General features: G+C 32.1%; 11 protein-coding genes across 11 annotated transcripts; all 11 read left to right on the forward strand.

Annotated features, from left to right (window-relative positions):
- Nucleotides 1–3,212: 3,212 nt before the first annotated feature.
- On the forward strand, nucleotides 3,213–4,353 carry OCT59_020419 (uncharacterized protein; the record flags this gene model as incomplete). Its single annotated transcript, XM_066149166.1, has 2 exons — nucleotides 3,213–3,274; nucleotides 3,330–4,353. 2 exons carry the CDS (start codon nucleotides 3,213–3,215, stop codon nucleotides 4,351–4,353), a joined length of 1,086 nt encoding a protein of 361 aa, XP_065990107.1.
- Nucleotides 4,354–4,493: 140 nt separating this feature from the next.
- OCT59_020420 (uncharacterized protein) lies at nucleotides 4,494–5,078 on the forward strand (the record flags this gene model as incomplete). Its single annotated transcript, XM_066149167.1, has 1 exon — nucleotides 4,494–5,078. The coding sequence occupies one exon, from the start codon at nucleotides 4,494–4,496 to the stop codon at nucleotides 5,076–5,078; it is 585 nt and encodes a 194-aa protein (XP_065990108.1).
- A 2,866-nt stretch (nucleotides 5,079–7,944) lies between these two features.
- Nucleotides 7,945–9,098, forward strand: OCT59_020421 (uncharacterized protein; the record flags this gene model as incomplete). Its single annotated transcript, XM_025323920.1, has 2 exons — nucleotides 7,945–8,828; nucleotides 8,909–9,098. The coding sequence occupies 2 exons, from the start codon at nucleotides 7,945–7,947 to the stop codon at nucleotides 9,096–9,098; spliced, it is 1,074 nt and encodes a 357-aa protein (XP_025189156.1).
- Nucleotides 9,099–9,791: 693 nt separating this feature from the next.
- Nucleotides 9,792–10,154, forward strand: OCT59_020422 (uncharacterized protein; the record flags this gene model as incomplete). The annotated part of the gene is made up of 1 exon (XM_066149169.1): nucleotides 9,792–10,154. One exon carries the CDS (start codon nucleotides 9,792–9,794, stop codon nucleotides 10,152–10,154), a length of 363 nt encoding a protein of 120 aa, XP_065990109.1.
- Nucleotides 10,155–10,347: 193 nt separating this feature from the next.
- OCT59_020423 (uncharacterized protein) lies at nucleotides 10,348–11,538 on the forward strand (the record flags this gene model as incomplete). The annotated part of the gene is made up of 1 exon (XM_025323919.1): nucleotides 10,348–11,538. The coding sequence occupies one exon, from the start codon at nucleotides 10,348–10,350 to the stop codon at nucleotides 11,536–11,538; it is 1,191 nt and encodes a 396-aa protein (XP_025189155.1).
- A 193-nt stretch (nucleotides 11,539–11,731) lies between these two features.
- On the forward strand, nucleotides 11,732–12,115 carry OCT59_020424 (uncharacterized protein; the record flags this gene model as incomplete). Its single annotated transcript, XM_066149170.1, has 1 exon — nucleotides 11,732–12,115. One exon carries the CDS (start codon nucleotides 11,732–11,734, stop codon nucleotides 12,113–12,115), a length of 384 nt encoding a protein of 127 aa, XP_065990110.1.
- A 131-nt stretch (nucleotides 12,116–12,246) lies between these two features.
- OCT59_020425 (uncharacterized protein) lies at nucleotides 12,247–13,087 on the forward strand. Its single transcript, XM_066149171.1, has 3 exons — nucleotides 12,247–12,434; nucleotides 12,528–12,609; nucleotides 12,676–13,087. Exon 3 carries the CDS (start codon nucleotides 12,685–12,687, stop codon nucleotides 12,973–12,975), a length of 291 nt encoding a protein of 96 aa, XP_065990111.1. The 5' UTR covers nucleotides 12,247–12,434; nucleotides 12,528–12,609; nucleotides 12,676–12,684; the 3' UTR covers nucleotides 12,976–13,087.
- A 98-nt stretch (nucleotides 13,088–13,185) lies between these two features.
- Nucleotides 13,186–14,559, forward strand: OCT59_020426 (uncharacterized protein). Its single transcript, XM_066149172.1, has 3 exons — nucleotides 13,186–13,681; nucleotides 13,746–14,056; nucleotides 14,138–14,559. Exons 1-3 carry the CDS (start codon nucleotides 13,291–13,293, stop codon nucleotides 14,474–14,476), a joined length of 1,041 nt encoding a protein of 346 aa, XP_065990112.1. The 5' UTR covers nucleotides 13,186–13,290; the 3' UTR covers nucleotides 14,477–14,559.
- Nucleotides 14,560–15,047: 488 nt separating this feature from the next.
- Nucleotides 15,048–15,518, forward strand: OCT59_020427 (uncharacterized protein; the record flags this gene model as incomplete). Its single annotated transcript, XM_066149173.1, has 1 exon — nucleotides 15,048–15,518. The coding sequence occupies one exon, from the start codon at nucleotides 15,048–15,050 to the stop codon at nucleotides 15,516–15,518; it is 471 nt and encodes a 156-aa protein (XP_065990113.1).
- A 252-nt stretch (nucleotides 15,519–15,770) lies between these two features.
- Nucleotides 15,771–16,229, forward strand: OCT59_020428 (uncharacterized protein; the record flags this gene model as incomplete). The annotated part of the gene is made up of 1 exon (XM_066149174.1): nucleotides 15,771–16,229. One exon carries the CDS (start codon nucleotides 15,771–15,773, stop codon nucleotides 16,227–16,229), a length of 459 nt encoding a protein of 152 aa, XP_065990114.1.
- A 7,472-nt stretch (nucleotides 16,230–23,701) lies between these two features.
- Nucleotides 23,702–25,256, forward strand: OCT59_020429 (uncharacterized protein; the record flags this gene model as incomplete). The annotated part of the gene is made up of 6 exons (XM_066149175.1): nucleotides 23,702–23,737; nucleotides 23,796–23,946; nucleotides 24,024–24,193; nucleotides 24,251–24,421; nucleotides 24,479–24,850; nucleotides 24,927–25,256. 6 exons carry the CDS (start codon nucleotides 23,702–23,704, stop codon nucleotides 25,254–25,256), a joined length of 1,230 nt encoding a protein of 409 aa, XP_065990115.1.
- Between the last annotated feature and the right edge of the window lie 1,997 nt (nucleotides 25,257–27,253).

Consider the following 27,253-nt stretch of genomic DNA (forward strand, 5'->3'; position numbering starts at 1 on the left):
TTTTTTGTAGAATTATTTTACTTTTTATTCAATACTTATCAATTTTTAAACTTCACAAAAAATTTAATACATATTTAATCAAAGGTCATCTGATTTAACTTCAAGAAACTTTCAGTTAGTAAAGTTAATCCAAAATTAAATTTTTCATAAAATTTTATCCATTTAACTTTTATAAATCTAAATTAAATATGTGTTATATGTTCAAATAATCCAAATTTATCAGAAAATAAAAAAATTTTTTTTATTATATTTAAAAATAAAGATAATAACCAATTTTTTTTTTCAATCACTTTTCAATCACTTTTTTGTTAAAAAAAATTAATAAATATGAAAAGTGGTTATTTTAAACAGTAAGTAAAAAAAAAATTATTATTCATAAGAAAAAATTATTTTTTATTTGTTTTAACTTCAGTTCCCTACTTTTTTTTATATAAAATATTAAAAATATAAGCTATAATATAAGATTTTTTATTTTTTTTAAGTTAATAAGATTCTAAAATTTTTTTTTTGATAAGAAATGATAACTTTATGTTAGTTTATGCAATTAACAAGTTCATTAATATCTTGGCATTCACATATACTAATCAAATGATTTTAAACTCATTTGAAAGGTAAGAATGTACTTTATTTTAGCATTACTAGGCATGGTGATATCAACAATCAAAGATAAAAATTAAAAAAAAATATATTGAATGCATTTGCTTAGCAACCAGTGAATCAATTCATTTGTTTTTGGATTCATTAGATAGGTCTTAATTTTCTCTTTTGGATGAATATAAATTCATCCATTTATCTTACATAGACATCAAGTTATTTGCAATTTTGTTCCAAGAATTTTATAATGATTATTTAAATTTTAATAATGGTGTATTAAAAAAAATATGATTAACAATTTTATTCATAGATTATTATTTTGTGCAACCGGTAATTTGGTAAAGTTTGTTTTTTAGAATCAAAAAGTGCTAATTCCAAAAATTGGCATATATGAACAAATGATATGCTTGGGGGACGAAGTCCCCCTTATTTAAGAAATAAATAAAGTTAAAAAAATTAAAAACATATAGATGATCATGCAGATCTTGTGATAATCAATTAAAAAAGTGTTAGACGAAATTTTTTTTCAAAAATTTAAAATTTTTTCTTTTTTTATAAAAACATCATAAAATTTTTTTTACATTTTTTCTATTTGTAAGATTAAATATTTGGATATTACATAATTACAAATTAAAATTATAAGTGTAGCCGTTTATGACTAAATAATATAATTATATTATTTAGTTATAAACGGCTTAGACTAGGTTATTTAGTAATAAAATAATCTAACTATAACTAAATAATCTAAGTATGACTATAAATAATCTAAATATAACTAAATAATCTAAGTATGACTATAAATAATCTAAATATAACTAAATAATTTAAATATATCTAAATAATCTAAAGTTAATAACCTAAATATGATTAAATACTCTAACTAAATAACCTGTTTGTGACAATTTTGTATACCTAGTTATTTTTCTTACTATATTCCTTCCCTTTGAATCCGCTTTTCTTTAGCTTTTTCCCATTTATTATTTGTGATCATGTGATTAAATAACCTAAATATTACTGTTACTAAATAATCGAAATGTACCTATTTTTGTTTGGTTCTCTGCGCCAATAATCATTTTCTAATATAATTTATGTTATTGGGGTTCTATGGTTGATTGGTTATTAAATTCTATGTTGGAGGTCCAGCCTGTCTGCAATTATTTGGATTCTAAGTTTTATGATGAAGTTTTTGCCATTCTGCGCCTCTTTGGTTGTCTGTTAAGGATTCGAGGGTGCTTTTCTTTTTTACCTATTTTGTTATCTATCAAAATGCTGAAATATGGTAAAAAAATATCATGTTAGGTGGTGCAGTAGATCTGCGATTAATTTTGGCCAGCACTATACCATAATTTTGGCCGATCTTTTGGGCATGTGATTCAAGGATCCAGCTTAGTACCATGATGGTGACTTGATAGTGTCCTGGAACTTCTGTGAAGCTGTCATGGAACTAGTGAGGAACCATCATGGAAGTGTTATGGAATGTCAGCTTGGATGCTGACTTCTTATACCCAAAGTTCTGACCAAAATTGTGGAATAATGCTGGCCAGTACTGCGCCAGATACGTGATACTGTTCCATCACCAGAACAGCCATTCATAGTTACGGGCTAGTAACGGGAACATTTCTGGAACATTTTTGGAATCCAATATATATGCATTTGTATCACATATTTTTGTATCCATATATTTCTGAAATCTTCCTAGCTCCAGTCTGGCGGATGGTTGGTTAGTAAAGAATTGGAGGTGCAATATGTAAACATATTTTTGAGATGGATTTCGTTCTAAAAATTCCATCCTAATTGTCTAAGTTATTGGGTCAACTAGGACGGGAACTAGGATGGGTTTTGATATAGGAGAAAAGCTTTTTTCTTTGATCTAACTTGTTCTTATATACTATGTCCTAGTTGTCATAGTTGTCCTAGTAAAAAGTAAAGTTCTAGGAAAAACCGATTTTTTATATCTTATGCATGCTATGTATGTATGTTATATATGTATGCTATATATACCTATATGTAAAAAAATAAAAAAGTCTGGGATTTTGTGTTTTTTCTAGGACAACTATGACAACTAGGACGGGTATTCAAATTCCCTTTAGTTTGATTTGACAATGCCATTTAGCTATAATTTTCCATCCTGGTTTCCGTCCTAACTCGTCCCAGTAAACTTGGACGGATTTTTCTAGTAAATCCCAAAGGGATCGTGTCACTAGTGACAAGTCGTATTATTTTTGTTTATATCTAAATTACCTACCAGTATCTCTGTCGAAGCCAACTTAGCCTGCTTTTTCTGATGATAATGTTCCCTTGATCTATGTTTTTTTGCATGCGTATCGCAATAGTCATATTTGGATCTTGTATTCTCTTTACACCCGGGTTCTTTGCAAAAAACTTGCCTAGAATTCCGATGGACTTTACATTCCTTTGGATCATAGCATCTCCGATTGCACACTTCTCCAGTCCTAAGAATATATGGACAATAATAAAAATTCTAAGGTGTCAGCTTTTTTCTGCCTCCCATTTGTATATATCAATTAATAATGTTGAGGAATTATTTTCATTTTAAACTTTTTTCTTGCGAATAATATACCTTGAGATTTAGTATAACTATAAATCTTTCGAAAAAAATGGCCGAACATTTCGAGCTTTCAGAGTTCCTCTCCTCCGACGCCCCGCCGCCCATACTATTGTGGGTTTAAAGCCTCCGATGTAGGTTAATACCGATATAAAATTCGTGATGATAGTGTTCAGCCAAGAAATTTCCTTGGCGCAGATAACGAGGACGAAATAGAGGCCATACTTGCAGAACGTGAAGGCCATTCCTTATACGAAATCATCGATGGTGATGAACCACTCCGCCCTATTATAGATTTTGACTTACTAGTAGAAGCATTAAATGCTATTACCCCCAAGCTTTCAAGCGGTCAGGCAAAAAATTTACTTTGTCGCGCCTTTAGAGATACTTGCCTAGAAATATTTCCAGAATGGGATAAAGAAACTATGTCTATTGCCGAAAGTAGTGATGAGAAAAAAATATCTCTACATATCTTAACTTTCGGCATGAGACTTCCAAATATCGCTAAGGTTTCAGCTTTCACCGAACTTGTTCGCAAGAAACTTCCAGCAGGATTACAGAAAAAAGGGATAATTGATAATATAGCAAATATAGGTTCTTTCAAATCTTTCTCCTTACGGATGCTTGGAACGCCCAAATATGATAAAAAAATAGACAAACATATTCGTATAAAAAAAGTTATTCGTCCAAAAGATGGATCTATCTTTGACTTTATAATTCGTCCACCCAATGATGATTCTAGAGTCATTGACAGTCCTCTTTTGGTTGTTCCAGAGTCAGAAGTTAACAGATGTTCGAAGGAAAATAATGATACAAGTAGCGAAACTACCCAGGCTGATTTCGATTTTGTGGAATCGTTACTTGGGGGAAACAGTATCGAAGGGTATACTCTCTCATTCCCCTCAGATAACATTCCAGACTTGTTTCCATTAACTCGCAACTCCCCATCACATTGCCCAATATGTGATCGGGAACATGAAAGTGATAACGGATATATCTTACGAAATAAAAAAATATATAGATTTTATTGTCATCGTGCAAACCACGAAAGAGAACCTGGAACTAGAAATCCCTCAGTAAAGCTTACCATTAGTGAAACTGCTTTGCAACGGGAACAAAAGCTTCCGAGTCCTATAAAACAAGACCGAAGCAGAATTTCAAACCCAAAAGACCATTTCGTATGGTGGATTTAATACGTATGTGTACTTCGGGTAAGAAATTCTCCCGTGCTGAAGATTATGAAGCAATCCAATCAACCGTTGCTTATATTCAAAAGAAAATACCAATCTGAATATTAAAACATAAGGATCCAGAAAATGGGCTTTACTTCGATATGGGAGCTGAGCTAAAGCTTGCCAAGTTTGAGATTAAAATAATCGAATATGGGGGTGAATCGGTAAAGTTAAAATCATTAATAGACCAGGCAGTTATTAAAGGTCTAATTGTTTACGAAGATTATGACTTCCTCCCATATCCCATAAGCGTTCCTCAACCAGATTCAGATTTCTTTAACCTTTTCCTAGGATTTTTAGCTAAGCCAGGGACAAAGGTTAATAAAGAAATTATGGATCCGATTCTCTGGCATGTAAAGAATATAATTTGCAATGGGGATGAAAAACTCAATAAATATATCTGGAACTGGTGGGCATATTTGGTTCAGAAGCCAGAAAAGAAGCCTCGAACAATCTTAGTACTAAAATCCACTTTACAACAGTGCGGAAAAAATATTATCACTGATTTTATTGGTGATAAAGTTCTAGGAGAGCATCTTCATTATGCAGGATCGGATTTGGAAAAAATGCTTGGGCACTTTAATAGCGTCATCAGGACCCCGAAGAATACATATAATACTGGGATCCAATTTTGTATAAACTTACTATGTAATTTCTTAATAAGTCATATGTTTGAAATTGTATAACCAAATAGCAGTTATGCAAAAAGTCAGATTTTTATTTGTATAACAATAATGATTTTTACAATAAGTAAGATTTTCATTTTGTATAACGGATATTAGAATTTTTTTTTATATACGTTTAAAATTTTTTAAAGTTTTTTTTTATTTTTTGTTTAAGAAATTTTTAAGATATTTTTTAATAAAGAGTTTTTTTATTTGTTTTAAAAAACACTTGAAATATTTTTTAATAGAAATTGTTTTTTGTTTAAGAAGTTTTTAAGGGTTCGTTTAAAGACATTTTTTTAATAAAAATGAAGAAATTTTTTTAAAATTCATTTACAAAATTAAAAAAAAATACATTTTATTATATATCTCAGCATCCAGTGATCATAGAGAAATGAAACACAGCTTATTAGAATCGTCTCAATACGATGAGTCGAATGGTGGTAGCTTCATATTTCTAGGCGCGATAGATGCCGAGTTATGTGATAAAATGTAAAAATGCACAGTAGACGAAAATACAAAGTGCCGATGTGTGGTATAGCTCATCATCTATCACACCTAGAAACACGAAACTACTACCATTCGATTCGTCTTGTCAAGACGAATCCAACGAGCTGTGTTTCATCTTTTTACGATCACTGGGTGGTGAGATATATAACAAAATGTATTTTCTTTTATTTTGTAGTATACACCCAAATTTTTGCATAAAACTTACTATATTATACATATTGGGCATCAATATCTATCGGGTATTTAAAATTTTAACATGCAATTTTGTTTAAAAATTTTATTTAAGTTATTTTTTAATAATTTTTTTTAATAATTTTTTTTAAAAAAATTTTTTAAGTATTTGTTAGAATTTTTAAATAGTTTTTAATAATATTTATTAAAATTTTCAATAAAATTTATTTGAAATTTTTCTTTAAAAATTTTTTTTTTATATAAACTCAGATTTATAATTGTATAATTTATAATAAAATTTGAACTTATGTGATGATTTTGTATAAAGCTTCTAATAAAATTAGGCATATAAAGTTATATTAAAATTTTGGGTCTGGATCTGAGTTGTATATGTATTCTTCGGGGTCCTGCGTCATCCAAGCTCGAAAACTTATTGTTATGAATGAGACTGGGATGTCTAGTGGAGAATGGCATAGATTTAATGGGCATCTTAAATCTCTTATAACAGAAGGGAAGGTATCCATAGAACGCAAAGGTCTTGAAACTAAGAGATTAAAAGATTTTGCCAGATATATGGTTACAAGCAATCAGGACGCCCCACTCAAAATAGATATAGGAGATTCCCGTGTAGTTTGTTTTAATGTCTCTACATGCTGTAGAGGAAATACAAAGTATTTCAAAAGACTAGGAAATATACTTGACCATTCTGATGCGCCTGGCGTAGTTATGAAATATCTTCTTAGTCTAGATATCTCAGATTTTGATCCACAAGAAATTCCTGCAACTAAAATGAAAGTAGATATAATGCGCGACCAGCTTCCTAATCCCATTTGATTTTTAATTGATCATATTACATCTTGGGTTGAGGATAAAGTAGCCAACCCAAGTCGTACATCATTGTATCAGAATTATCTTGAATGGTGTGGAGAAAACGGTGAAAAGATATTCCCTAACAACATTTTCGGTAAGAAGTTATTAGAGAAAAATATTATTGAATGCAAGAGAGCAAGTAGTGGAATAAGAGAATGGCAATATATTCTCGACCGCTCCAAGATCGTAGCTAAGCTCCGTGAATCTGGCCTAGGTGATATGGAAGAATTTTCCGATATACCTCAAGACGACTTGCCCGAAAATGAGACTACAGACATACCCATATTCAATGTGCCAGAAACGGTCCTAGAGGGACCAACTATTCCACAGAAAATAATCCCACCTCAGCCAGAGCGCCATAACAGAGTAGCCGATAGAAAGAATAAGCCTTCACCTAATACCAGTAAAGATAAGAAGGCCAGTAATCAGGATGATTCGACTCAGGCACTTTTCGACTATATGGCAGAAGATACACGTGCTCCGGTCGCCCCAACATCTGGTACATCCGAGACTTCTAAAAGACCTGAACCAGTAATCGATGAACCAGAGACTTGTAAGTCACCCAAATCTATTAAATCTAGTAACGAAGTATTATCTACCATACTTCTGGCTAGACAAGAGCGAGAAGAGTGCCTCAGGAAATGGGCTATTGATTATGGCCAAGATCCAGACGTATTCGTGACCATCACAGAAAAAGATATCAGACTATCTCATGAATATAGGGACAGAATGATGTCGGACGCAGATGCCATCGATTTCGCGAAAGAAGACGGTATGAATGTAAACGATATATTTTATATGTCTAGGAGAGAAAGGCTAATAAGTGAAGAAATATATCTCTGCAACTTCGAGAATGCATGTAAGCTCCGGACATATGTTTATGATGATGAGGAGTGGCAAAAGGGTATTAGCATACTTCAAGAGAACGGTCACCTATGGTAGGTTTGATATCGACAAGAAATGACAAAAAATATAAGTATACTCAGCGCAAGCGCAGAGAATGGTATGCTTTGGTAAAGAGTGAATAGAAGTGGGTTATGAAATATTAGTAGGGATGGGACTTTTGTTCTTTACAATTAGGCAATATAAAATCCCAAATTATTATTATTTTTTTCGCATATCCTATCTACCCGCAATTTTCAAATATATATAAAAGATATTCTGGCCGGAGCTTGTGACCTCATAGAGAGCCCGCAATAAGTTATAATATTCTTTTTGCCTACCGACCATGGATGTCAGAATAATTATTTATTTTTTCGAATTGAACTTTCTCCGCATAGTATATACCAAACAACCTAGGTATAATCAAATATCTTACATATTACCAAATAATAACATGGCTGGCATCGCTACTAGATATGTAACAGAAAACGAGCTCAATATCGAGATAAGTATCGAAGAGCTTAGTAACCACGCTCCGGCATTGGATATCCTTTTGACGGATAAAGTTAAGAGGGATCAGGCACGACAACGTCTCCAAAAGGGATATAACTTTAGCAAAGAACAGGTATTTGCATTAATTCCTAAGCAAACAGCTGGTCGAAAAAAAGGAGGAGCCTTACCCAATGCTCCCAATGCTCCTGAAACTCCCGATATCACCCAAGAAGCAGAACCGGACGCAGTGAATACATGTCAAATTTCACCGAAAGAGACTATTAGAGATTTGGCCCAGCGTATCATTCGGGATAATCTTGGTGAAGCAGAAATAAAAGTTATAGCTAATACCTTAGCTAAATCCGCCTCTAATGCTAGCGCTGGTTCATCACGCCTTACTAGACTTCGAAGAGAGATGAGAGCCCTCGAGGCTTCAGAAAAAATAGTCTCTGATACAAAGATTCCAGACACAACCCGTTCAGCTAATAAAATTCAAAAGGAGAATAGATTGTTACATGAAAATGAAGGAATCGATTATCCAGACCACTTCTCATTAGAATCGGTTAAGGAAAGACTGGATTTATATGATGTGTCCAATATACCTGATAAACAAGCCCTAGCCGATGTAATGATAATGCTTTGTATTCGCCCTGCTAAAATTAAAGACTTACGCATATCTAATGAAAGCGTAACTGAGTATGGAAAAAACCGGGGACAACAAGACATTCCCTGGGTATTCAGATCACTAGAGAAGAATGAGGAACGGGCGAAGCAATTGCTTATATGGATTCAGGAAGCAATTTCTTCTGGACAGTTAAAAGACCCAGGAAAGCCAGGTGTATTATGGTTCAATACATTCCTAAAAAAGGATGAATTCCTCCCTAAAGTAGGCAAACCACTACTTCCTAGTTCTTTGCGCAAAATAGGGCAGTATTTGCAGTTGTAGCTCATGGAGCGAAGAATTTATCGAAAGCTGAGACCATTGCTAGTGAAGCACTTCGCCACAGTCCCGACAACCATGCCTCTCCTGCAAAAAACTATACTATAGTAAATTATCGGTTAAGAGGGGAACCATATAATCAGGCAACGGTATTCAAGCTCTCCGGTGAAAACTAATCACATATAAGGTTAGAAGACCAGAGTATTCAATAATATTCTTGGTGTTTAGCTTCCAATTTATTTCTCTATAATTCATATGCAGGAATCAGCTATACAATATTTCTTCCACCGATCATGAGCAGGTCCTAATTGGGAATTTTATTTTTTCTCTCGAGGCAAGATCTAGCATATAGAATATATTACGAAAATGGTAGCTGATCAAAAGTATTCATCTGATCCAGCGAGCAGGAAGTTATCAGATATACAGAGAAATTAGCCCAGTTATTAGGAACAGATAAGCAGAATGCAGAGGTATATATTACGCTTTCTGACGAAAATAGGGTGCTAAAGAAACAGTTGGAAGAATATCATTCCCAACATAACACTTTAGAAAGGGGGTAAAAAGGTTAGAAAGGGATGTAAAAGATCTGGACGAATGCGTGGATAGGGAAACTGTGGTCGACTTAATACAAAAAATAGTCCCCTCGCTGGTTAGAGAAAAAAGCCCAATAAAGAATAATCCTTCTTCCTGGCTCTTCGTCTGACTATTAATCTGATTCTGATATTGATGAAATAGTAAAAATGATTAAGCATCAAAGGATTCGAATCAGATCCGGGAGCGCCAAGTCCAAAGGAAGGTTTCAGAAGAAAAATGTATATCATCCAACTAGTCTGGACCAGTTATCACTCCGCGCTATAGCTAACCGATAAATGCCAGTTTGCAGTGATAGAAATTTATTTTTTATATTTGGATATTATATATGCCATAATAAAAATGATATTCGTGAATTGTGTAATCGAAGAAACCAGCCCAGCCAAGCAGTACTCGATACAGGCGCTGATGTAAGTTGTGTTAGCCAAAAACATATTGGTGAATTAGGAATTACATATCACAGTGAAAGCAATAGCATTGTAACTCCGGATGCATTCTATTCCACATTAGGAAAAGTCAATCTGCATATTGGTTTTGAAGATGGCGAGAAGCATAAAAGCACACCCGTTGAATTCATAGTTTCTGGACCAGATTGGCCTGATTATTTTCCTGACTTAGTATTGGGAGGGCCATGGTTTTGAGAAAATGGTGCAACTTTGGATATATGCGATTCAAAACTATTATTAGATGATAATTTTGCGATCCCATTCAAAGAAGTAAAAAATGAACCTAATGCAAAATAACAATTATCCGAAGCAGTGGTCATCAATATATGTAATTTTGCAAAGCATCTTAACGGCTATTTTTTTATTAAAGATACAGCATATATTATCCATGGCACATTCTAGCGATATTAATATACCAGAACTATTAGAGCAGATTCTATATTTCCTAGCGGTAGAAAAATCCCTCTACCCCGCTCTATTTGTTTCCCGATTGTGGTACAGATGTGGTGCCTCTTTTCTATGGGAACGCATTGAGCTAAAGGGGAATGACCTGAAATATGGCCATCATTTCCCAGACGATTATACTTATCATAAGAGAGACTGTACTCGATGTAAAAGATTTATAAAATTAATAAATGAAAAACATAAGCCAGCTTATGTCTTGAATACAACCCACCTAGAAATTACTTTTTGCCATTCACTTTCAGATAAAAAAATAAGAAGTATTGTGGAAATGTTCCCAAATATAGTTCATTTAGATTTCAAAGATAGTATAGGTTTTGGTGATAAATCAGCGGAATCATATCCTAATTTAAGATATCTCAATTTGTGGGATGCTCAAGCAATAACCGATAAAGGCTTATGTGCAATCATAGGATCATGCCGTAAATTAGAACATCTAAATATTTCTTACTGCGAAAATATTAGCGATAAATCTTTGTTTGCGATCACAGAAAATTGCCGTGATTTACAAGAGTTCCATTTTGCCAAAGCGCGTTGGATTACAGATAAATCTATAAGTTGCATCATAAACTCATGCCCAAATTTACGAAATCTTGATATTGCATGTAGTAAGGGGGATGTCAAAGATGCTAGTATGTTAATACAGAGATGTCTCAGCATAGAGTATCTTGACTTTAGTGGGGCTATGGCTTTGTGGAATGATGAATTGATTATAGCCATCATCAAAGGATCTCCGAATTTAAGACACTTAGAGATCGATGGTAATGATATCACTGATAAGGTTACTGAAGCACTGGCCCATTCTTGTCATAAATTAGAATATCTCGATCTGGGTTGCTGTGATTTTGTTAGTGAACCATCAATTTGTAATGTTATACGTTCCTGTCTAAAGCTCCAACATCTTAACCTTAGTCACTGTAATATTACCAGTACGACTATCAAAGAAATTGCTCGCTCATGTCTCAGTTTAAAAATTCTAGATTTGGAAGGATGTGAAAATATTAGCAAAAAAGCTATGGACCAGCTAAATCCAAATATTAATATCGAAAATTTTGATGAAGATTACTGTTCCGATTCGGAATCTTCTAGCTCTGAAACCGAATCAGAGTCTGAATAATCTAGCTAGTCCGGAGCGGTGATCACTTCGCTCGAAAGAAGAATTTGCTGGGCCACTCCTGTGCGACAGAAAAATAAGTGGATCATCAGTCAGGTCATGTGCAACATAATTTTCGCATATACTGAAAAGAAGCTATGTACGCTACCAGTACTTTATTTTTTATTAAGTATAATTGATCTACAATATTAGCAAAATGTTTGATGAGGATATAGATGCTGAGAAGGAGAAAGCCTTCGATGAATTTACCAAAGAATATGGACAGAGAGAAGAGGATTGGACTATTTATGATGATTGGTATGACTGGGATGACCTTTTTTGTGAAATTAAGACCCATTGGAACACAAAAGCTGTCAAGTATTGGAGAGAGAAAATACTTAAGCGATTTGTATATAGTCTACCCAGTGTAAGTAATCCAACGTCATTATTCCATGTACTCTTACAATCCAATGTTATTTATCTCCCACAAATAATAAGTCTAATAGAATTGCCATATTATCCACTTGAACTTCGATCAGAAATATGGGGTCCCTCCAGGACCTGGCCGGATGGTATATATTGGTCAGTCCGAGGTCAGTGATCTGGTCCTCTTCAGCTCGAAAGAATTTGCTGAGCCACAGATTGTGTGACAGAAAAAGGCCGATCACCAGGCAGGGTTTGTGCGACATATTAATTTTCACATATATATTCGAAAAAACATATTAACCTTTATTCTTTATTTTTTTCCCGAACAAACATGAGAAAATGTGAAAGAATGTCTACAAGCAACACAGGACCAACTCTAAAAGTAAATAGCGCCGGCAAAAGCATATGTTATGAAGGGCTGAGGGACTCACAATTTTGAGATCGCCAGGCGTAAAACCAACTATAGTCTCTCCGGTAGATCTACATGTGAAAAGGTATGAGATTTCCGTTTGCATGCGCTTTCATAGGACTCTTGGCATCAGACGACAGTACTAATTACGCCTCATACCTTCTTAACTCTTTCCCAGCAAGATATAAAGCATGTAGGAGTATGTAGAAGTTCAGCCAACTTTCCGCAAAAAACTTTCTCGTAAAATAACACAAAATAAGGTATGTATATGCCCTAAATTATGTATGTATGGGAGCGAGTTTTCTCACTATGGGTCTTATATTTAGGAAAACAAAATGGACGAAATCACTCTCAATTGTCTTATCGTTCCTATAGGAAAACTTATGAATATCCCTTGCGTTAAAGTAATGCAGGCGATTAGAGTTGAAAAAGATGAAAATTATATCATGCTCGAAGCTACAATTCAAAGCAGATTGGATGTTGAGATCCCACTCAAATTATGTATAATTCAAGCCGGAAGCAATAGTGAAAAGGTAATGGATAGTAGTACCCCTATTTCCGATTATTTTACTGAGGAGCCTAAAGCAGAGCACTTTCATATTACTGTATACCCCCGGTCAGAATAATCTTCTGTATCATGTAGCGCTATAGTCGCAATTTTATGTATTGTAGGCCGAGTTCCGGCAACGTTTTTTTTATTTCTTAAATAAAGCATATATTACGTTCTTGTCGTAAATCTTGAAAAATATCACGTGTAATGATGTAATATAATCGCCTGACAATTCTGTACTACATCTTAATTGCATATATATTGGGCAAATGCATTATGAATCGATACAAAAAAATCTATCATTTCTCCCGAGCGCTTTTTATATCCATAAACAAGCTTTACCTGTAACTGCATATTTTTTCGCAAGCACAAACTCACATATATAAAAACCATGTCTTCACAAGCTTCTTCACCCGCTTCACCCGCCTCAATAACGGAAGAAATATCCACTAGAACAATGTCAGACGTGGTTAGGGATTTTAATACAGAGGAGCTTATCGAATATTTGGGGAGGAAAGACTTGAAGCTCAAGGAGTCTCACTTTAAAATTTTACGCAAGGAAGAAATAACCGGTCGCTCTTTCCTCAAATTAACCGAAGAAAAACTTGAACGTTATGGTATGAAAGGAGGACCTGCAACAGTTCTTGTAGAATTTATTGAAGGCCTCAGTCAGAAATTACGAAACTATTCCTCGCTTAAAACTCTCGACGACCTGAAGGAAATGTTACGTAGAAATAAGGTCAATGGGGAGGATATAACAAACATCAAGCAGTTTACTCCCGGTAGGTAATTAATTATTTTTTCGAAAGTGACTAGATAGCTATATTAACTTTATTTTTTCTGTAGTCTTCGAGGAGATTAGTGATGATGATAAGGCATTCAAACACTGTATGGAGGATATTATTTTAAAACTTTCGAACGTGGAAACCATGACCGATGCTAATGAGGCGACGCGCTGTGAATTTATTTCAGCAATATTACATGCATCTATCGCGATAGCTAAAAATCTCACCTCTCAAGACATATTTATAGTTTTGCAGAAAGACGTTTCCGGTGAAGATGCCACTGGCCGAGTAGACTACGCGATCAAAAGTTTGGAAGACCTACTTTGTATAACTGAGGGGAAACCACGCAATATCAAGATTGGATATGCGCAGGTAAGACTACTACTCAAATTTATGTTTTTAGAGCACCAAGCCGAAAGAGAATCAATAATATTAACGCATTTTATTTCTTAGAATCTGGCGCAACTTGAAAGTGCATTTCAGACAAATAAAAAGAAACGGACTGCGGATCAAGCATTTGGGAACGACTATTTTGATTATATATATGGTATTGTGACTACAGGCACAGAGTGGCATTTTATCATATATACTCCTGATGGTATATACTCTACGAGCGGTAGTGAATATCAGATCAATCTCACGAAGTCCGCAGTTAAAGATAATCCCGAATTACTTCGAAGCAATGTGAAAAGGGTAATCGGCATAATTGTAGGGTTATTGAAGGATCGGGTTAGTGTAGATAGTTCCCCAACTAGCAAGAGGGCTAGGATCGAAAAAATTATTAAAAAATAATATGTATCCTGGGCTACATCCCGAACATTTGTATTTATTTTTCGCATATATTAATAAAAAATTTTTCATTTTTTTCTTGGCAAATTTCGCTTACGGGCCGTAAGGGAAAAACATGTGATATATTTTTTTATTTTGAATGCTTATATACATTGTATTAGTTATATAGATCATGTCATCCGAGCTTGAATCATTGAAACAGCGTATCACTGAACTTGAGGCTGAGAATGCAGAGCTTAGGAAGGAGAATACTGAGATCCGCGATCTTAGAATCAAGCTCTTGGTGTCTGATGCTGAAATAGCTGAACTTAAGCATAGGAATAACGAGTTTCTAAGAGCGAATGCGGAATATAATGAGAGGCGTGATGCTGAAAATGCCAAACTCAGGGCCGAGAATGTTGACTTTAGAGATAGACTCACGAAAGTGGAACAGAATCAGACTCTACAAAACGCCTTAACGGCAAATGATAATTCTTTTAACAACAATTCATCTAACTTTGCTTCAGCGCCTTCGGCCAATTTGGTTGCAGAGCCAACGGTAACACAACATGAGAAACCGTCAGTGGATGAGGAAATGGATACTTCATTACCTGAAGAACCGATACCAGAGGAGTTGACAGAGGTAATCATATCAGCTGTTAATATGTCTGTTATGGACCAATGTGATCAGAAATCCTTGGAAGATAAGGAGACGGTTGCTTTCTTGGATGAAGAATACAAGAAAAGGGTTAGCGATGAGATCAGACAGCGCAATAGAGAGAAAAAGCTTCGAGACTTGGGTTTACCTGGTACTTCTGATATCCCTTCGTCAGAATCATCCACAAGTTCGCATCCTATCCCTAATAACCCAGTCTTATCAGAACAAAATGCTAAAATAAAAGCACCTGAAATAGATATACAGCTTTTGATACAAGAATTGCTTATAGAACCTTCGGAAGAAGATTGTGTTAAGGTTGTTAATGTGGAGGAGAGTGATCAATCGCCTGCAATCGAATTAGCACATCTATATGAAAAAACGAAATTTGCTGAAATTAGGACTATATGAGCCAAACAAGATGAAATCATGAGCTGGTATTGCTATAGAAGGTATTTTAAAAAAAGACATAGTGAGATTTTACCTGGAATTCTGGAGAATGGAGTTATTACGAACAAAAAAGCCTATGAACTTGCGAGTGGGCAGATTTATGATGAAATGCTACAGTATCTTTCAGGAGTCTCTTGTGTAAACTTGCGCAAAAAAACCCAGCTAACTAAGCCTATATATATGTTAATTAACGAAATTGGAGAAGATAAGATTATGCGAATCAAATCTTATAGTGCAAACAAACTCTCAAAGTTAACTGACATGCAAATCGATACTATTAAAAATCATCTTACTACACAGCGTGAAAAAAATTCACGCACTCACGTGACTTCAGAAATAATCACCGGTGATGCAACTGCGCCTGTTGAATCTATGGTAAGCGTTCCTAATTCTTTAGGTGATTCCAAAGTAATCGGTCCAGATAATTCACCACCTATTCCACCAGCGCCATGCGTAAGCGCCTCCGGCCAAGATTCACATGTTCCTATCAAGATATCTAAATTCCCTGAAGATAGGAATATCATCTATGAAGCTGTACGTAAACGTTTCCCTTTCTTATCATGGACTAAATCAATTACAAAATATCGAGATCATTTCGAATATACCAACTCTGAAGCCAAGTGCCCAGCATGTACGAGCATTCACACACATCGAGGCATATGGGGTGATTAGACTTGCCAAAGTAAAGATAATTTCTATTATCTTATGTGTCCCTGGGATATTCATTAAAACAAGAAAGTCAAAATTGCTACACAGGTTTGCTAGATCGATCATCTGGCCGAAGGCACTTAACGCAAATGCGCAGAAGATGATAAAGGACTGAATCATCATCGTATCTTTTTTTCGACTCACGTGGGTGGCTTAGATATCGTGCACAGTAAAACGTCATCTGCAATAATACGTCACTGGCTCATGCGCAGTAGTGTGGTCGCAGTCGTTATTTTTTAGAGAATCTATTAATAACCCCGGCCAAGAGCAATATTTTGCGTTACTATACTTATGAACATTCTCCAAAGTTCCGGTATGTTCTATCTCACTTGTTACGCAGTTCTAAATTACTAATAAAAAAACAGATCCTGATTTACATTGCGGATCGTAAGACAGGGCGCTGTTAAAAAGAGAATCAAAAATGAAAATAGAGCCGATTAGAATCTATGATTTACAGATCCTCAGATAAACGGTATATTTTTATTATCCTACTGACGTTTAGCGCATTCAAATTACGTATACAGGTTAATCACATATTAATCCGTTTTTTGAATAGGAATTAGTTGTACATGTGTGATTCGTCATCTACGGATCTCGATCCATGATGAACAAATATTCCGATTTTTATTCTTACAATTGAAATAGGGGTAGGGTAATAATAACTATTCTACATAACGAACTTCCTTTTTTGGGAAGGCTGTGAACTTAAACAAAGATACCCACATGCGATCTTCTGTTTTGCAAGAGATCTTAGAAGTAAACGGAAAATTTTGAGATACGGCATTGCTCCATTAGTGTTACATTAAGTTGTCGGATTTACTTTTAAGCTGTATTGTTAAATTCAGGGAGGAACATTTGTTATTATTAGACGAGATCCAGGCCGTTATAATTGCTTTAGCTGAAAAAATATAATTACATCAGGAAATTTTATAGCGCGAAAAATTGCGTAAGTTTACGATTTTGTAAGTTTATGAAAGTTTATGGCATAATATTTTGAAAAATTTCAAAATATTACGTAAGTTTACAATTTCGTAAGATTTATGTGATATTACGGTTAAAATATTACGTAAGTTTACAATATCGTAAGATTTACGCAATATTACGGTCAAAATATTCTGCAAATTTACGAAACTGTAAACCTGCATAATATTACAGTTGAAATATTTCGAAAATTTACGAAACTGTAAACCTGCGTAATATTACGGTTAAAATATTTCAAAAATTTACGAAACTGTAAACCTGCGTAATATTACGGTTGAAATATTTCGAAAATTTACGAGACTGTAAACCTGCGTAATATTACGGTTAAAATATTTCGAAAATTTACGAGACTGTAAACCTGCGTAATATTACGGTTAAAATATTTCGAAAATTTACGAAACTGTAAACCTGCGTAATATTACGGTTGAAATATTTCAAAAATTTACGAGACTGTAAACCTGCGTAATATTACGGTTAAAATATTTCGAAAATTTACGAAACTGTAAACCTACGTAATATTACGGTTGAAATATTTCGAAAATTTACGAGACTGTAAACCTGCGTAATATTCCGTTTCGAAAATTTACGAGATTGTAAACTGCGTATGCAGTAGAACGTATACAAGGGGCATGTGATACTATTGAATAATCAAAAATAATATAAACACCTTTTCTTTTATATAAACACCTTTTTTTTTAAGTTTGGGAAAGCAAATTTATTTTTATTTACGAATTTTTTATTATTTACAATTTTTATGTTAAAAATTAAAGTAAATTCTAATTTTTATTATAACTTAATAAAAAAATATACATTTGATACTTGTTCGCTACTATTTTATAAAATAGTACCCAGGCTGTACGGCGTGGACATCAGTATCAGTCACAGCCCAAAAAAACGTGAGTCTCCAGCCGATATTTGGTACGGACTGGGCCTAGCTACTCACTTAATAAATAAAAAAATAAAAATAATTATCTTTTACGATACGTAGGTAAGTTTCTCCTTCTCTTACGATCGTCACGCGTATCTAAAATTGATCAAATTTATCAAATTTAAAATGTGAACGTAAAATAGAATGTAATATTAATTATAAAATTTTATTATAGTATAATTACCCGGCCTCTCACAAAATCTTGTTCTAAATTCGCGATAATATCTTTGGCCGGTACGCGTCCACAGCCGCCACCCAGGCCGATCAGGGGTACCATTACGATAAAGGACATAGTTCTAAATATCAAAATCAGTTTGAATATTCAGTAAATACATTTAATTTATATGAATGTAATTTTATTTATTTACTTACATGGTAATCCCTGATGAGGTTCCTCCACTTTTGGCTGCACTGTTGCCCGGAAACCCTCGTTCGAAATATTCTATTTATTCTGATTCAATTAAATGGATTGGTTAATTTGAATTTAAATTCTTTCTTAAAGAAAATTATAGATATTAGTCATATGAACCTATTGGCAACAGAGTCCCAAAAATCATGGCGGCTTCTACCATTAATATTATGGTAGGCGCGGTTTCTGTCGCGGCGTATGTCGACAAGTTCGTCCATCATAGCCCAGTTCCAATGGACGTTATAGGAACGATGACGTGTTTGGCGAGGCATTATTAGATTTGATTTGATTTTTATAATTTGATTTTGGGATGAGTAAAAATTTGAAAGAAAGTCGTAAAATGTCACTTTAAATAAAATTTGAACAATACCTCTTTGGTTTGATTTTATTTCTCGTTTCAATTAAAATTTAATTTATTAGACTTTTCATCATTAAACATATTAATTAAATCTCATGCGGATATGGATTATCTAAATATAAATATCATGATTCTAAATATAGATATAAATCACTTAATTTATTTTAATTTTTTTTTAAAAAAAAATCTTAGTTTGATTTCAATTAAAAATAATTAAAAATCATGTACATGTTTTGGTTATTTAAATATAAATATCAATATATTATATTTAAAAATAAAACAATTTATTATTAGCACATTCTATTGAATTTTAAAAAAAAATCATCAATATATCATATTTAAAAATAAAACAATTATATTCTGATTAAATATTTTGCGTACATTTCTTAAAAAAATCATAAAAAAAATCTTGTACGTCGTACATGCAATTACTAAATATCATCCCCTTGTGATAAATAAAAAATTACGCAACACAAATTCAACACAAACTCAACACAAATTTAACAAATTTAACGAAATTTGGCCAAAATTAACAAATTTTTTACTAGAATTATCAACACAAATTGAACACAAATTTCAGTCACGATTTATTTATATCACGCCCGTGTTGTTAATAATTAAATAAATAAATCTGCATTTTATTTATGATATGGAAAACGTGACCATAAATTCTTTTAAGGATATAATTTTATTAAAATAAATCAAAACTCCTATATCAAGTGACTAAAAAATATATTTATTTACGAAATATTCATTTTGTTTATCAAATCGGGGTACTATGTGAACGACACCATGTATAGACTCTATAGCTACAAAGTTATATAATTCTATCAATTTTAAGTGAGGACATCCATATAAATATGGGTTCCTTTTAGATTTAAAATCGTACCATTGAATTAATGCGAGATTTAGTGGTGGGTCTGTTAATACTTCTGCTAACAATAAGGCCTATAAATAATAAATATTTATTAATACTTTTATAATAAATTATTACATAAATTGGAAAAATACCTGTCCATAACAAAGTCCTTTGTCTTATATATAATCATTTGATTCTTCAGAATCCATTGAAATAGCTATGTCGCTAAACCATACTTTATTATGATACCTGTTTGTGGCACGCATTATGGCACCATTTTCCAGTGTTACCGATCCGTATATGTTTATTCGGGTTTCACCAATAATTGTGAAACCATCAAGTAAATCTAGATATGAATCCAGACAACTTATAAATCTAGCAAAACCAATCTGCATTTTATTGTCTACGGAATCTTTTTTTTCATTAAAAAATGTATTTGCATCTTGTAAAGAGAATTCAAAGAGTCTTGCAGAAAATTTACAAGTGCGAGGTGTTTTTGCCGGATTCACTGAATGTTGAGACATTCTAATAGATATTGCTTGACGTTTTATCTATTAATTTAATTTCCATCTTAAGTTATATAATAAATATATACAATAAATAAAATTTTCAAATACTTACAGTTCGTAAAATCTGAGATTCGACATCTTTTTTATTGCTAATTCGGTAGGGTATTTTAATGAAATATTTGTGAAGACTTTCGTAAGTTTCTGTAGTATAGCCATTTATTGCGCCATAAGATCGTATTGAGTCAATAATATGATAAACCCATGAATGCAATTTAGGTAACTTCAAATTGGAAGGAGAAACAAATTTAAAAGCCTTGACAAACATCCGGGCCCATCTATGTATTGCATTCTAAAACTTAAATGTTAATTTAATTTATTTAATTTAAATTTTCAATTTTACTAAAATTTTAATACATACATTAAATTTCTCCAAGTCACTTTCACTAAATTCTTCATATCTACTTAAAATATACATTTCATTCCAATATTCGTACAATTTCGTAAGATCATCATTATTTACAAAATTATCTACTTCATTGTTATTTTCATCATATAAATTATCAATAACAAATATCATGACTTTCATCAAACTTCGATATTCATTAGCAGTTAATCTTGCAATTGACTGCAGTCCATTGGAAAAAATTTTAATGGCGGGAAAACGTGGGATTGCTGCTAGATGGCGATCTACTTCTTCAACTAATTTATTACCATTAACATGTTGCAATTTTAAGATATCGCACGTGAAGATAATTTGATAACGAAATAAACCTAAATCTAAATGATGCATTCTGTCAGGAACAGTAGCCAAGTAGATATTTATATTCCTTGATAATATAAATATTTATAATTAATAGATATATATGTTATTATAATTATTTCTACTTTTGCATACTTACGGTAAATCCCAAAAAAAATTATGTACAGATTCTATGCAAACAGATCTTTGTGTATCATTTTCAAAATGTTTACGCATTTCATCATGAGTTCTTAGTATTACATCGTTAACCGATAAGTCTATATTTGCAAGATTTTTCCTTTTAACTAAACAGGAGTGACATGGAAGGTTTGAATTGGAGGATTTATAAACTAAACAAAAACTTGCGGCTTCCGGCCAATCTGCAATAATAGTTGAAACTCTAGGATAAAACCAGGTATTTTCATTATTTATAAAAAGGTCTATACCATCTTTTAATAAAATAATAGGTTCTAATAAATGACGTAAAGATTTATGAAAGGTATCACGAACCAGATCTTTATTTGCAGCTTCTAAAATTGGTAAATATCCCAAAAGTTGCTTTGCATCCTGTTTATTACGACGCCATATTGGGATATTACCTAATGTAATATATATTGGATGCAATTGACTTTTTCCTAATGTATCTGTAGTTGTTGCATCTGAATATAAAATAATTGATAATAATTTGGAACCAGTAGGTAAGGATTCTTGCGTAGTTTTCCACCATTTTCCAGTGTTTTGTTCACTGTAAATACTTTCTCTATTATACTATAAAATAATATAAATAAATTAAAATAAATATTATTTAAATTATTGAATTAACTAATATTTACTATTTACCTTATAGTTTTCGTAAGATAGCACAAAATTTTGTGTTATGTCAGGAACAGTTAAAATATTTTTGATGCACTGTATTAAGTTTTGATAATAAAGAAAATAATCTTTATCTTTATGTTTTGTTATAAGAACTTTACTAAATTCTAAATTAGAAAACTTCATATTATTCATAAATGCTCGTCCCTGTTCGATATTTTTTGGTAATGGTGATTCTGTAAGATTTGAATGTTTATTAAAAAAACGTATTATTTCATTACCACCTTTATTATTTATTTTATATTTCGTTACTAATAACATTAGATCTTTATAAGCATCATTAGGAAATTCTGTGCAAGTTTTGGTATTGAGATTTTTGGGTTCTTCAAAAATTTCAGGCTCTTCAGAAATTTCAAGCTCTTCAGATGAATCTAATATATTTTCAAAGTTACTATCTTCAAGGCTCATCTCTGATATTGCACTTCCAATACTGTCAAATGACATATTTTGTACATCATTATCATCATCCACCTAAAATTATAAACCAAATGAGTTAGTATAATTTGAGCTTTTTTCTTAAGAGCTTTAAAAAGAATAATCTGGAATAACATAATTACCTCAACTTTATCATTTTCATATTCACTACTTAGATTACTTCTTGTATCCATTTCACTGCTATATTTTTCACTATCATTATTATCATCATCTTCTTCTACTTCTAATTCTACATTTTTTAAGCATTTTTGGGCGTGTTGAGTATATGCAAAGCGTTGACTGAATATTCGCATACAAAGGGGGCATTTGAAACTCATGTTGCTAAATTAACGCGTCAAATTTGATGAAAAGTATCAATTCACTATTCAATTTATATAAGATTTTGTGTGCTAATAAAATTATATTGCAAATTTATTGTAAAAATTTAATGAATTATTGAATGGATTACAATTGATTGAGTTATTTGAATAGATACAACTACGCAAATTTACGCATTAATGAACTGTAAGAATCTGATGGCTAATGTCACGGAATAATTCGCAAATTTACGCATTATAGCAAAATTCAAAATATGCGAAACACTCAGCAATTTTGCTGCCAGTACAACTACGCAAATTTACGCATTAATGAATGGAACTGGCTGTAAGAATCTGGTGGCTAATGTCGCGGAATAATTCGCAAATTTACGCATTATAGCAAAATTTAAAATATGCGAAACACTTAGCAATTTTGCTGCCAGGAACTTGCCGAGTTCGTGAGCTGGCAAATTTTGAATTTGCTGTAACGGGCTGTAAGAATCCGGATGGCTAATACGGCTTATTCAATCGGCTAATCATCTGATAATCAGCCACAAATTTATTGGCTTAACACATTTTACAATAATGGACGGATGATCAGCCACAAATTTATGCGATAATCAGTTATAAGCGTTCAAGATCACTATCAATCTAATCAGCCAAATGAATTCACTCGCTGCAACTTTTTTTTGCCATGCATACAAGCCCCAACATGTGTAACATGTTATTTTTTTATAAATGGATGTTGATTAATACTTCAATTGTACTATATGCTTTTACGAGAGTTTTTTTAAAAATTCTCTCATGAAAGTGTTACAATTTTTTTTTCATAATATCACAATGCAAAATTTTTGCATTAGTTCATTCATTTTTCGTAATATTTCGCATTAGTTCATCCATTTTTCGCAATATTTCGCAAGTTTTTTTTCTTTTTTAGTATAGAATGGCGGAAATGACGTTATGACAACTTGCCTCCTTTTTCTGAACCTCTGGTTCATGTATTCCCCCTTTTTCGTATTTTTAGTTCCTCATTTTCAAATTTCTGATTCATGTCTTTCCCCTTTTTCTCATATTTTTCTCCTTTCGTATTTCTAGTTCCTCTTCAAATTTCTAGTAATATCTTTTTCTCCCTTTCGAGTTTAGTTCATATTTCCTCCCTCACATATTATCCCGATAGCTACAAAACGTGGTGAAAAACGAAATATTGATGATAATGAAAGAATCTCAAGACGTAATACTGAGAAGAGTAGTGAAGCCGAGAAACGAATAAGATTATCAGACGATAATGTTGAAGGTATATATGACATGATATGTATCATATTTTTTATAAGAAATTATATAATATATAGTAATTATATTTTATTGTTAAAGTTAATAAAAAAACAATAGAAAAACTATTAAGAACCAATTCGCAGATAATTTCTAAGCTTGAAGTTCTTATTACCAGACAAAAAAATCTTGAAACCCGTCTCTCGGGTATAGAAAAAAAGCTCAACGATGATAACAAAAATAATAATACAATAGATCCGGAGTATATAAAGGTAATAAAGATGAATATTATTTAATGTAAACCTGAAATGCTAACCTCATTTGATTAGGAGCTTGTTAAGAAGGTGTCAAAAATTTTATTTGAAAATTTTGTTTATCCTTCGCAAGAAGAGTACAGACTTGCTACCGAAAAATATTTAAAAGATGAAAATCCAGAATTTATACGCCAGTTCAAAAAAAATCAATGGATTCTTTTTTTCGAAAAAAAAAATTGCCCAACTGTAAGTTAAAGCAATTATGAATTTTATTAAATTTCATACTAATATTTTTTTTAATAGTTAGTACAACAACATAGGAGTATAAGAGGGACGTTCACGTCCAGAGTAAAAGATGTAATGTATTCCGTTTATGAAGCAACTGGGCATAAATTACCGTCCATTAACACTCAGGCTAGTCCGTCAAAGATTCAGGAATGGAAGAGTAAGCCGGAGGTGAAAAGATGTTACAACATCCTATTTAAAAAGGTTAAAGATGGACAACCTACGACATATATGTCGCTGATAATTGATAAGTTGCGAAAAGATAATAAAAATCCCTCAAAAACACAAATAGCGTATGCGATTAGCATATGTGAAACGTACTTAAATCCTAATAATCAAAACATTCAAATGAGTGAAAGTATAATGAAGTCGAAGATAATCAACAACTTAGTAAGTTTTTAATTTACAATTTGCAAAATGTGAATTATTTGAATTACAGTTTATTTATTTATTTGTTGGTTTTTAGCAAAAGTTGGAAAATAGGGATAAATTTACACATTCGGACGATGATTCTCATGATGGTAATGATGTAGATGATGGTGGTAATGGAGCAGCTGACGATGGAGCAGGTGCTGCGACTAACGATGGAGCAGATGCTGCGGTTAACGATGGAACAGGTGCTGCGGTTAACGATGGAACAGGTGCTACGACTAACGATGGAGCAGGTGCTGCGGTTAATGATGGCATAGCTGACGATGATATACTTTCTAGTGACTCTTATAATACAGAGGAGGAAGATCGGTATGTAGATAGTTTATTAGAGAATTATGGGTTGCATAGGAAACAAAAGAAATAAATATTATTTTTTATATATATCACACGTAATAGCATTTTTTTTACTATAATAATATAGTTTTAATAAATAAAATGGTTATTAATTCTTAACAATACGGGTGTGACATAAATAAATCGTGGCTGAAATTTGTGTTCAATTTGTGTTGATAATTCTGGTAAAAAATTTGTTAATTTTGGCCAAATTTCGTTAAATTTATTAAATTTGTATTGAATTTGTGTTGATAATTTTTAATTTATCACGAGGGGATGATATTTAGTAATTGTTTTTCTGGCCAATCAAAATTAGGCTGATCCTTGCATGTGATTTAATCATTTAATCATGCACGCGTTTTTTGTCTTATTTATTTTTGTCTCTTATTTCTTTATTCTTTTGTTCAATATTTTTAATTTTTTTGTCTCTTCTTTCTATTATTTCTTTAATTATATACAAACAATATATTTACATATATTTCATAATTTATTGCTTTGCAGGTATAGAAATATTTGTTTATTAATACTAATTATTTTCATTTTTTTTTACCTCTTTGTTACTTTGTATCGTAATACTAACAATAATATCCATGTTTTCTTTATTCCTTTTTACTTGTACTTTAATACTAACGATACTAACGATACTAACAATACTAACAACATGTTTATTTTTTCCTTTCTCTTTATTTCTTTATTCTTTTGTTCAATTACTTTGCAGGTATAGAAATATTTATTTATTAATACTAATTATTTTAATATTAACGCGTTTTTTTTTACCTCTTTGTTACTTTATGTCGTAATACTAACAATACTATCTACGTTTCCTTTATTCCTTTTTACTTGTACTTTAATACTAACGATAATATCCATGTTTCTTTTACTCCTTTTACTGTTTCTTTAACTCTTTTTACCTTAATACTAACAATATTTCTTTTATCTTTATATCTAATACTAACGTTACTATAGCTGTTTCTCTTCTTTTTACGTCTAATAATATTGTTACTCTTTACTCTTTCTTTTTTTTACTTTTATGTATTCTGTATATTAATAAATACTTGTAATTTTTTATGGTTTAATAAAATTATATCTAATAAAACATACATTATATAAACTTATAGTACAGAAAATGAAGTATTATTTTTGAAACATTACGAAATATTAAGTTGTGTAAAATCACAGAATATTACGAATCGTCAAATTATGGAGCATTACGCATCATAGAATTTCGAAATATTTTAAAAAGTTGCGAAGTATTACGCTGTAAACGGCCAAATATCAAGTACGAAAAGAAGATAAAATTCAACCACCAAATGTAATTATCAAGTATTAAGAATGAACGAATTAATCGTGGATTGGCGTGGATGGATAAATAATTAGCCGAAAAGGATAAACATTTAAGAAGAGTAATGATCTACATGATGTAATATTTATTGAATGATTGACAAAGAACCAATAGGATAAATAGAGTCGATCATTTGCGGCTTAGCGATCTTTAACAATGAGAACGACAAGAAAGAATAATTATAAGCCACAAAAGGTAGATTATGAGCGAAACACATAAAGTGGATTAAAAGAATATATAAAATAATGTCGGAAAGATTGGAGAACACAAAATAATATAGAAGATAATATGAAAAGATGGCATAAAGATGGAATATAAAAGATAACATATTAAAAAGAACATATATAAAAGATAACACAGCCACAAAAGATGAATTATATCTTTACGACATAATATTTGAAAGATTATTTTAAAGAAAAGATAGCACAGCCATAAAAGATGGGTTATAAATTATTTCTTTACGATGTAATATTTGAATAATAGAAAAGATAATATATAAAATAATATATAAGATAGCATATTAAAAGATAGCGTATTTAAAATATAGATAGTATATTAGAAAGATAGTTCAAAGATAATATGTAAAGAACATAAAAGATAGTATATAGATAGAATAGAAAGTAGCATAAAAATTGTATATATAGAGAACGGAATTCAAAGTAATTCCACAGTTCGCATCCACAGAA

Source organism: Rhizophagus irregularis, chromosome 3 (assembly GCF_026210795.1).
Source record: "Rhizophagus irregularis chromosome 3, complete sequence".
Lineage (NCBI taxonomy): Eukaryota > Fungi > Glomeromycota > Glomeromycetes > Glomerales > Glomeraceae > Rhizophagus > Rhizophagus irregularis.

Coding starts and splice junctions, on each gene's coding strand:
- OCT59_020425 (XM_066149171.1), top strand. CDS start 12,685: ATGGACGAAATCACTCTCAATTGTCTTATCGTTCCTATAGGAAAACTT.
- OCT59_020426 (XM_066149172.1), top strand. CDS start 13,291: ATGTCTTCACAAGCTTCTTCACCCGCTTCACCCGCCTCAATAACGGAA. Junction 13,682..13,745: donor CATCAAGCAGTTTACTCCCG/GTAGGTAATTAA, acceptor TTTTTTCTGTAG/TCTTCGAGGAGATTAGTGAT. Junction 14,057..14,137: donor TCAAGATTGGATATGCGCAG/GTAAGACTACTA, acceptor TTTATTTCTTAG/AATCTGGCGCAACTTGAAAG.